General features: G+C 37.2%; 1 protein-coding gene across 1 annotated transcript; it reads left to right on the top strand.

The window, feature by feature from the left end:
- Positions 1-11,641: 11,641 nt before the first annotated feature.
- On the top strand, positions 11,642-11,884 carry LOC130021417 (40S ribosomal protein S21-like). Its single transcript, XM_056112188.1, has one exon. The coding sequence runs from the start codon at positions 11,642-11,644 to the stop codon at positions 11,867-11,869; it is 228 nt and encodes a 75-aa protein (XP_055968163.1). The 3' UTR covers positions 11,870-11,884.
- Positions 11,885-12,140: the final 256 nt, after the last annotated feature.

Below are 12,140 nucleotides of genomic sequence, written 5' to 3'. Positions count from 1 at the left end.
TCTGTGTAGGTAAGAGTACATTGCTAGATCAAAGATTTTGAACTCTAGTATTCATCTCATTCAGCATCTTTGTTACTGAATTATGTCCAGGCTTTGGATTTGGGTTAAATCAGTCTGATTTGGAAGCTCAGACTGATCTTAAGTTTGAACTGGGTTATTTTAAGTCTCAAATTCAATCCTGGGTCAGGGCAAGACAATTCCTATTCGGAGAACTTCTTGTTTTTAAGGTTATCTTAAATTCATTATTAAGTAGGCACCACCATTGATTTCTTACGTCATAGACACTGTCTTAAACAAGGCAACTAACCCAAAAGAGAGTTGCTTCTTATAAGTTCCAAGTTACCAAGATAGGCTTTAATTACAATTTCAACTCTCTCAGAAATTGACTCTTAAATTAATCTAACCAGAAATCACTTGATCAGCATCTGTTCCATAATCTGCCTGATAAAAATTTGCCAAACATAAAGAAAAGTAATGATCTAATACATAAAGAAAAGTAACCAATCTACTTTTTGTCTCAGATAACTTTCTTGTCTCACTTACCTTATAAAAATCATTTAATATACCCCTTTGAAGTATGTCTTATCAGTTTGACTTTATATTTCCCAATTCAAATAGATTTCTGCTCAAATAAACTGCTAAAAAGTTTAATATTCTTCAATTTATATGAATAATTTTAATGTCAGAAGCAATAAGTGGAGACCCAGATCTTCCCAAGAGCAATGTAGCACAGATATCTGTAGATCTTCCACCTTAACAAGGAAATCACAAAATTAACACCATATTCTCAAGTAAGATCTGACATCACTTATGTAGTACTCTACCCCAAACTAAATGTCATGAATCTAATCACAAGAGGGGAATCACGAAAATGCAACTTGAGTGACATTTTATAAAGCAAGTCTTTACACTTCAAGATGACAGTATCATAAAGACTGAAAATGAATAAGAATCATTTTAGATTAAAATAAAATTTAAAAAAATCTGGGAGGCTGCAAAGATAGTACAGTGGGTAAGGTACTTGCCTTGCATGCGGCCAACTGGAGTTCTATCCCTGGCATTCCATGTGGTCCCCAGAGCCCACCAGAAGTGAATCTTGATTGCATGGCCAGGAGTAGCCTCTGAGCACCACTAGGTATGGCCCCAAACCCAAAAACAATAATATTAAAATGAAAGAATATGATAAGAAAACTAAAAGATATGACAACTAAATATATTTTATGATCCTGGACTGAATCGTGGATATTTTTTAAATTTCTGTAAACAATATTTGGATGCTGTGAAACTTGTAATAAGGGTTATATTAAACAAATGTTTAATTTCCTGAATTTGATCAAGTATTATGGTGACTAATGACTCTAAGAAAATATAAGATAAAATATTTAGAACTATATGACATACTTGTTAAAGTATTTAGTAGTCTGTCTCTTACTTTCAAATAGTTCTGAGAAAGATGTATAAATACACATATATACTACAAAGTAGTAAATCTAGGTGAAAGCTACATAATTCATAGTGAGCATCTTGAATATTTTATAGTCTTACAATATTATCAAAACAAAAAGAAAAAAACTGGACTGCCTGGAGTTTCCTAAAGTATCCTAAGTGTGTTATTTAAGGTTCTCCAACGAAGAAAAATTAATATGAAATAAAATATTGAGAGATAGAACAATATCAAATAGAGATGAAAGATCTGGTCCACGTAATTGTGGGGTCTGAGAAATCCGAAATTACTTGAGCAGACATGAAGGCTAAAAACTCAAGGAAGAATAGTTCATGTTACTAATTTGAGTCTTAAATCTATCCAGAAATTCAGGCAGGGACTCTGTGTTGTGTTCTGAACAAAACTATTCCTCAGGAAACCTGTCCTGTCAACTCACTGGACAGACACTCCCTCAAAGTCTATTGATTGGAATGTCAATCATGCACAAAAAAAATTAATTTATAGTCAGGAAACCACACATGGGGCTAGAGAGATAGTACAGTAGATTGGGTGTTTGCCTTACATGTGGTGAACATAGGTTCAATTCTCACCACCCCATATAGTCTCCAGAGCTCACCAGCAATGATCCCTGAGCACAGTGCCAGGAGTAAGCCCTGAGTACTGCTGGGATATCCCCCAAACAAACAAACATAAAAACCAAAGTTCCAAACCACAGTCAAGTTAGCTATAAAAGTCAAATTACAAATGGCCAAAGTAACAAAAAATTATTTTTCAGTTATTGAGCTTTTAAAATAAATGTATATATTGTTAAAATCTCTGCTTTTCATCTATTACATGCTTAAAAAAGACAACACACACTACATGCACACACAAACACATACATGCAAGCAAGACAAAATTTAATTATTGCAAGCAGTTGTGCTGGTTTTGGTAATTTTACATTATCATGGAGTGGTGGCAGTATCTAAAACTCAGAATCACCCCAAAACAATCTGTTTTAACCTGTAACTTCATAAGTCCAGCAAAAATGATGCAGGGCATTTTTCCTAAAAGAGCCCCACTCCCTAATACATCTCTCCAGATATCCCAGAAATTCTGGGACCTTCCCAATATACTCACAATTGGTTTATTTTTAGCTTTGGAATCAATAAAAGTCATTTGCTGTTCTTTGTAACCAAGAACAATTAATACCAAACAAGATATCAGAAGAATGATGTATTGACAAGCATTGAAGATAAAACTAAAGTTATGACCATAATATTATGAAATAGGAAGCTAATAAGCTCCATTATAAGATTACACAATTCAAACACATTGCAAAATGAAAGTAAAATATAGGATGGCCTTTTAGAAGTCTGTATGCAGAGGCTTGTTATCCACAGTAAAGAAATGCACAAGCTTAGGTTAAGGGTTTTTCCATTTTGGCTGAAGAAGATGCTGAATTATTAAATAAGCCTTGGTAAGGGGGAGGAGGAAGCCAAAACATGCAAGAAATTCCCGTAGTCATGACTTCTGTAAGAAAAAAAAAGTGAGTCAAACCTGGTGGCAAAGATCAGATTGTGAGAGTGAGGACATAAATTATGTTATGGTTCCTGAACTTACACAGCAAAGGTTTCTAAGGTTTTGTTGCTGTACTCATCCCCAATGGACATTGAAGCTTATTACAGAAAACCTAACGGTTTATGGATTCAAATATTAAAAAACAACACTGTAGAACTAAAGAAGAGTACCCTCATTTCCAATGCAGTGGGATGTGACATATCAATGGAATGATGACAAACATATGTTGTTTCCCTATCTTCTCTTTAACAAATAGAAGATTTTATTTGAATTACCCAATTCATTCATCATTGTGGCATACTGAGTGTGTTGAAATAAACAGATTCTTTTTCTACCCTGGAACATGAAATTCTTCATGAAGACTTGCTGAAGAATATTTTCCACTACCTGGAATCACTAGATTTCAAGTACAATAGAATAAACCGATGATGTATCTTGAAGTTTTTATTTTCTCTTTTAGTGGGAGAATAATTATCATGGAAATTGAGTATTTATTGTAGTGTACCTTAAGATGATGTTGAAAATAGACATTGAGTGGGTAATTAACTACGTCTCTTACATGTATAGAGCATTATGGCAGTTGAAAAGATAAAAATTGCTCTATATAATATAAATAATGTCTAAATATAGTATCACTTAATCACTTAATCCTCGTTATTCATTGATTTATTCGAGCGGGTGCCAGTAACGTCTCCATTCATCCCGGTTGCGTGCTAGCATAGCCCAATGGTATCTGTTCATTCTAGGAACATGCAGAGCCTCAAACCGATCATTCAGGGTCTTGATGAAGAAGTCTGACCATCTTGTAGGTGGGCGTCCACATGATCTTTTGATGTCCAGTGGAATCCAATCAGTAATGGCTCTAGTCCAGCAGTTGTCTGTAAACCTCATTACGTGTCCAGCCCATCTGATTTTTGATGTCTTGGCAAATGAGACAGAGTCCCTGATTCTTGAGCGTTGACGAAGATCAGAACTCCGGATTCTATCTCTCATTTGAGTGAATCGTGATATTCCTAGCATAGGCATAGCTCTTTTGATTCCTCTTTGAGAGACCCGAATAGCATTCTCATCCTGTTTTCGTAGGGCCCAGGTCTCTGAGGCATATGTTAATGCAGGAAGAACAGTGGAATCAAAGAGATGTGCCCGGAGCGGAGGTTCTTCGTCCTCTTAGCTATTTCTTCGACGTTCTTGAAGGCGTTCCAAGCCGCTCTCTTCCTCCTGCGCAGCTCGGGTGCCAGGTCATTTGTCATGTTGACCTCTCGACCTAGGTACACATAGCTGTTGCATTCGGAGATGGTCGTTCCGTTGAGAGCGAATGGGGCGTCAGGAACAAGGCTGTTTCTCATAAACATTGTCTTCGTAAGATTCAGCTGTAGTCCGACCTTTCCACATTCACGGTCAAAATATATATATATATATATATATATATATATATAAGAATACTCATATAATAATAAATAATCTCTAAAACATATAAAACTACATAGAGATTCATCAAGAGAAAGATGTTAAGAGTACTATACATGACAGACTGCAAACAGCAATTATTTCAGAAGAGTGAAAATCAAGTACAAGAATGAATTATTTACTTTTCAAAAACAAAGTTATACTTTTCAATTTTTGCAATTTGCGTATGATGCATTTATGGTTCTAAATAATTGGGAAAGTATTAAAAGTCCTCAATAAGCAATCTAAATTAAATTAAATGACAAAAAACTTCAAAAATTCATATGGAACAAGAGTGCAAGAAAAAATAGCGCATATATATCATACATGTGTCTCTGTAAAATTAAAGTACATGCTTTATAGAGGACAGAGATTATATCAGCTAGCATACTGATACTCTTTAGTAAATGTGGAAATTACCTGCTATCAATTAAAATTAAAAATCTTATCTTCCCTCTTTCATGCCAACCAAAACCTTCCATGGTAACTCACAATTCCAAAAGGCTGAATCTAAAAGTTGGACATGGGAGTCTCCCGATGGACGGTTCCACAATGAAATAGAACACATCATATTCAATCGGTGGTTTTGCCTAACCGATGTTGCTGTTGTCCCAAAATTCCAAACGGGATCAGACCACCGTCTTCTTCTTGCAAAATTCTACCTCACAGAACGAGGAGAAAAGAATGCAAGGTTTAAGAAGAGGACTCCCAGAACAACCACCAACTGGGAGCTCTTTGGCTCTATTGCGGCAACATGGGAAGATGCCGTCATTGACAACATTGATGAGGAATACGATCGAATGATTCAGCACCTCCATGATCATGCAAGGAATGCCAAGAGAGAGATAACCACAAAAAACTGTCTTTCTTCGAACACTCTTGAACTTATTCGCCAACGTGGCTTGGCACATGCCTCAGGCAACCACAAGCGAACATCCGAACTGGCAGAACAGTGCAGAGAAGCCATCAAGGATGACCTCAAAAACAGGAGAGCAGCAGTACTGGTAGATGCAGCAGAAGCTGGGAAAAACATTCGTAATGCCCGCCTGTCCTTCACCAACTACAAAACCAAGATGACTGCCCTCCGACATCATGATGGATCTATCACATCTTCCAGAAGGGCAATAGAGATGATTATTCATGACTTCTACTCAGATCTCTTTAATAGCCACATCCACTTGCCCACATACCACATACCACATGATGGATATGTCGCTCCCAATGTTCTCCCTTCTGAAATCCAACATGCCATCTCGTCGGTAAAGAAACAAAGAGCACCTGGCCCAGACAAGATCAGACCTGAACACCTGAAGAACTTACGATCAGTACTCATCAATACATTGGCTCGACTCTTCACACGATACCTGTCTGAATGCAAGGTTCCATCCCAATGGAAAACCAGCAGGACTGTACTACTATACAAGAAAGGAGACATCCACAACATTGGCAACTATTGCCCAATCTGCCTATTGTCTGTTATCTACAAACTATTCACTCAAGTCATCCTGAATAGGATTAGCAGAACACTAGATGAAGGACAACCATGTGAACAAGCTGGATTCCGAAAAGGATTCAGTACCATCGACCATATCCACACAATAACCAAGCTCATTGAGGTATCTCGGGAGTTCAAGATGCTGCTCTGTCTAACGTTCATTGATTTAAAGAAGGCCTTTGATTCTGTTGAGACGGAAGCAGTCATGGAAGCCCTAGCCAATCAGGGCGTACAAACTCAATACATCAGGATCCTTCGTGAGCTCTATTGCGGATTCACTACCAAGATCTCACCATTCTACAAAGAAGTAATCATCCATATCAAGAGAGGGGTTCGGCAGGGTGATACCATTTCACCAAAATTCTTCAGTGCCACCCTCGAGAACATCATGCGATGACTGGAATGGGAAAACATGGGAGTGAAGATAGATGGTCGGCAACTACACCACCTCCGCTTTGCTGATGACATCGTTCTAATAACACCAAACATCAACCAAGTGGCACAAATGCTGAACGACTTTGACCGTGAATGTGGAAAGGTCGGACTACAGCTGAATCTTACGAAGACAATGTTTATGAGAAACAGCCTTGTTCCTGATGCTCCATTCGCTCTCAAAGGAACCACCATCTCCGAATGCAACAGTTATATATACCTAGGTCGAGAAATCAACATGATGAATGACCTGGCACCTGAGTTGCGCAGGAGGAAGAGAGCGGCTTGGAATGCCTTCAAGAGTATTGAAGAAATAACTAAAAGGACAAAGAACCTCCAGCTACGAGCACATCTCTTTGATTCCACTATTCTTCCTGCATTAACATATGCCTCAGAGACCTGGACCCTACGAAAACAGGATGAGAACGCTATTCGGGTCTCTCAAAGAGGAATCGAAAGAGCTATGCCTATGCTAGGAATATCACGATTCACTCAAATGAGAGATAGAATCCGGAGTTCTGATCTTCGTCAACGCTCAAGAATCAGGGACGCTGTCTCATTTGCCAAGACATCAAAAATCAGATGGGCTGGACACGTAATGAGGTTTACAGACAACTGCTGGACTAGAGCCATTACTGATTGGATTCCACTGGAATCAAAAGATCATGTGGACGCCCACCTACAAGATGGTCAGACTTCTTCATCAAGACCCTGAATGATCGGTTTGAGGCTCTGCATGTTCCTAGAACGAACAGATACCATTGGGCTATGCTAGCACGCAACCGGGATGAATGGAGATGTTACTGGCACCCGCTCGAATAAATCGATGAATAACGGGGATTAAGTGATTAAGTGATCTTCCCTCTTTGGCAAAAGCATTAAGCAGCAATGAAAGTCACTGCAGTAGGTACTTAAGTCTAGCATAGGAATTTCAAAATCACTAGTCTCTGAAAACTTATTATTATCCAGTTCCAGAAACAAGAATATCTACTTTACCTTTAAAATTTGAGTTGAACCCCAAAGACACACAACTAAGGCAAATTAGCTTTTATTTTAAAAAATGAACAATCCCTAAGAAAATGAACCTTCTCCCTAAGAACTTACATCTTCAGCTTCTGTCTTAATGCTTAAGATTAGTTTCATGTTGAGTAACAACAGGAGGGGGAAATGGGGGCTGGCAGATACTATGACTAGAGCAATATATCTAAGAATATAGATGGTGATATCCTCAGCCAAGTAAGATAATCTGTTACTTTGAAATAGTCTAAAAATACTTTCTTCCATATACGGCAATTCATTTTTTATTGCAAATGAGAAACATTTCAAGATGCCAGGTAAGTGCATCATCTGTGGAAAGGGAAAGCACTTTCCACCTAAATGTGCCCTGTTTCAACCCCTGGCATGAAATGACCAGGTTGTCAGGACAAAAGGGTCAGAGAAGAAAGAAAAAGCCTCATATTCAATCAGTCACCAATTATAGTTTATCAGCAGGAGAAAAGATATAAAATGAGTTTCTTTTTATCGGTTCTCCCTGTGTCTAGCCCAGTGAGACTGAACTTCCCTGAATGAATAAATAAAACCCCTGCTATGCCATTCTCCTGTGCTGTTTGGTGATATGATCGTTAAAGAGCTCTATTTTAAAGGTTTAAAGCTTTTTTTTTTCCCCAAATGTGTCCAATTTCTTTCTCTATGTTTCAGATCAAAATGGGTTTTTATCCTATTCTGTTGTCATTATTTTAGGATTTGTAAAGCTTATTTCACAAGATAGCCCTTTAAAAAAATTGATGAACTCATCACTCTGGAATATCTGAATTCATCTTGAGCTTGCTGAAAGCAAGACCTAGGACACAGCATCATACCTTCAAGTATATCATCGTATCACTATATCACTGTCACCCAGTTGTTCGTGGATTTACTCGAGCGGGTGCCAGTAACATCTCCATTTGTCCCAGTCCTGAGATTTTAGCAGCCTCTCCTTACTCATCTTTCATAATAATTAGAGGCTCTTTCAGGGTCAGGGGAATGAGACTCGTTATAGTAACTGGTTTTGGCATATCAAATACACCACGGGGAGGTTGCCAGGCTCTGCCCATGTAGATGGGATTCTCTCAGCAACTTGCCAGGCTCTCTGAGAAGCATTCAAGTATATATTGTAACTAAAAATCTTTTTTTTAAAAAAACCTCATACTAGTTAGACATACATTTTTAAAAAGTAGTCTAGATTTTTTATACTGAGGGCAGTTGTTCCTAACTTGTGAGTTTCTCTGAGCTATTCAGTCACCAACAAGAAACTTCCTATTGATTGAGACCATTTTTTAAAAAAGGCTAACCTTTAATAATAACAAATCTTACTAAAAATTATTATTACTGAATTGCTTGGAACACAGAGAAAAAATGTTGTGTTGGGATGAAGAGAAATTTGCCCTCTATCAATCTAACCAAACCTACTTATACCTGAAATTGCAATGCTCATGGAAAAGAACCTTCACACTACCTTGTCCCAACCAGATACATGTCTGCAATATTCCTTCATTAAAGTCCTTTGAGGCATCAAAGTTAGGGTCCACATGTATGAAGTACACATAAGTGAATCTGGACAAACTTCTGGTTGAGATACACATCAGTTGTTTAATAACCACACGTTAATTTTAATATATATCAAAATGCAGATATATTTCAAATATAATCCCCATGTTGTCATAGGGATATGTTAAGTAAATAGTTAAGTCAAACAAATTGATCAAGTCAAAGAAAATTAAGTGTAAAAAATTCAGGTATGTATTAGATATGCATCAACAAAAAATGAAATTCCAATTGTTGCAAATGAGTAAATCAAGATAAAAAATATTGTTTATGCCCTCAGCAAATGGGACTGCCAAATACCTCTGATTTTACATAATAAATGTAATGCATTTTCTCTGAATTCTAATGTCTTTGTATTTCTTTTTGTTGGCACAAAAGCCAACCTCAGAGAGAGAGAGAGAGAGAAAGAGAGAGAGAGAGAGAGAGAGAGATAACAGATTTCACATACAGTCCCTCCAATATTAGATTACTTTAGTGGCAAAATAATATTCCCAGAAAGTAGATAAGTGATTGTCATTGTCCAAGGAGTATGAAAATAGTAAAAAGAGTTAGTAAAAGGGTCCAAGCTTAAAAAATAAAACAATAGTTCCAGGAACTACTTCATGACTACTTCATGTGGTAAAGTTAAATACTGCACTGTAGGTAAAGAGTATATACAGATTCAGTGTATGATAGGCATAAAATAACCATTGTGGAATAGTGGATGAAGTTTGCTATAGAACCTTTATTCTCCAAGCCAGGAATATTGTATGCTTCCTGTTTCTCCTTTTCCAGATTGCAATTGCAATTGCAGTTGGAGACTACTAATAGAGGCTATATTTTTATCTTCTACCACAAAAATGTCTAATCAAAAATCTACTATGAATTACTTCCATTTCTGGGAAAATGAAATAAATGTGACTCCATATTACTCTCACAAAGTAAAATGAAAATGCCTGGATATTTTCTATATAAGCTGAACATATGACTATTAGAGGTAGAAAAAAAAGTAAACTGACTAGGGATCTTATTCTTTGAGCTATAACTATGGCCTATGGGCATTCTTTTTTTGTTATATATATATATATATTTATATATATCCCTATATAAAATTTAAGAAGCCATCAAGCAGCTAAAGCCATTGGACACAACAAAGCATCCCAAGCCAGATCTCTCCAGCATAAGGACAGTCTAACAGTACCCAAAACTTTTATATACTATCCTCTGTACTTCGGTATTGTAGAGCAAATTCTTTATCTACACAAGGTGGTGACAATATTCCCTTCTGCTGTAGATTATAGAAGATCATTTAGGTAGCTTGGAACTCCACTTTCTCCAATCAGTAAGGATGCATTCCTCTTTCTTTTTCCTGTAGTGACATCAGAGGAGGAGACAAAGAACTTTAACTAGTTGACCAGTGATAACAAAGTAATCAAAAGCAAAACATCAGTTACGGTTTTGTATAAGTTAAAAGTTCATTCTAAAGTTTATATTAAAAACAACTTAGGAAAAGAAAACAACTGTTAAGGATAAAGTTAGTAGAATGATTCAGTACCTTATTTTAAGACTTCATAGTTTTAAAATAAGGCCAGAGAGATAACTCAGCTGGTAAATCCTTGCCTTCCTGAGGTTCACCCAGTTTTAATTACTAGCACTAAATATGATCCATCAAGTACCACAACGAGAGATTCCTGAGCACAGAAACAGTATTTATACACCTCACAAATGGTCACCAAAGTACTTAAAAGAACTACTGTTGTATGGAACGGTAAATATTGACAGCAACACAATAGCATTTGGAGATTTAAATGCTGTTTTGACACCTCTGGATATATCGACTAGACTAAACTTCACAAGGAAACACTGGCCGAAAAGGGAAGAAATGGATATATATTTAAAGTTTTTTAGGGATGTGGAGCAATATATTCCTACAAAGTCTAATTAATACACATTTTCCAGTGTTCATGTGATATTTTCTAAGATATATCATAAATTCAGCACAAAACATAATTCTATTACATCATGAAGATGGAAATTATTTCAATTACTCTCCCAGAGCATGGTCGATTGAAAATGTAAATTAATTACAAACAGAAATGAGGAAAAAACTCAATACTAGAAAATTAAACAACTCACTATTGAATAACCAATGGGTCAAAGATAAAAGAACAGAAATTTGGACTGGAGAGACAATAGAGTAGGTAGAGAACTTGCCTTGCATGCAACCAATCCAGGTGTTTGATTAGTGGTAACACATATGGTCTTCTACCATCTGCCACCAGGAGTGATCCCCAGATATAAAGCCAAGAATAAGATCTGAGTACCAGCAGGTTTGCCACACACACACACACACACACTTGCTCACTCATTCACCCACTCAAATATATCAGCCTGGAAACAAACAAGAACGACGATACAAACTACAAAATCATATAGAACATGGCAAAAATTATGTTCAGAGAGAAGTTCATAGCAATGCAAATAAATGTACACTAGGAAGTAAGACTAGGCCGACACAAATCACCTAACTGCACAGCTTATGCAGCTACAGCTGGAAGAGATGAATAAAAGAAGAAACAGATGAAGGGAAATAACAAAATTAGAGTAGAAATTAATGAACTAGAAGCTAAAAAGAATTAAAAGTCTAAAAGAGCAACAAAGGCGCTCGAGCACATCGCGGACACACCAGGCCCCGCCACCACATGGACTTGTATGTGCTGCAGAAGTGCTTGGCCAGCAACCGCATCATCGGCGCCACGGACCGCGCGTCCATCCAGATGAACTTGGCCGAGGTGGACAAAGTAATCGGCAGGTTCAACGGGCAGTTTAAGACGTACGCCATCTGCGGGGCCATCTGCAGGATGGGTGAGTCCGAGGATTCCATCTTCTGCCTGGCCAGGGCCGACAGCATCGTGTCCAAGAACTTGTGAGGGAGCCCCACGGAGGGGGATGTCCTTCATGCATGAACGGTGCAAACCCAAAAAATAAAATAAAATGAAAGAGAAAAAAAAAGAAACAATAAGAGATGTTTCTTTGAAAAATAAACAAGAAAGAAGAATTATTAGCAAGACTCAAAAAGAAAGAAAGAAAAATGTAGTAAACCACACCAGAAATAAAAAGGGAGGTTACCACAACAGTTATCACAGAAATTTACCAGATTATCAGGGATTATTTCTAAACTGTTTATGCCATGAAACTGGA

Source organism: Sorex fumeus, unplaced genomic scaffold, assembly GCF_029834395.1.
Source record: "Sorex fumeus unplaced genomic scaffold, SorFum_2.1 ptg000015l, whole genome shotgun sequence".
Lineage (NCBI taxonomy): Eukaryota > Metazoa > Chordata > Mammalia > Eulipotyphla > Soricidae > Sorex > Sorex fumeus.
This window is presented reverse-complemented; position numbering and strand designations above follow the sequence as displayed.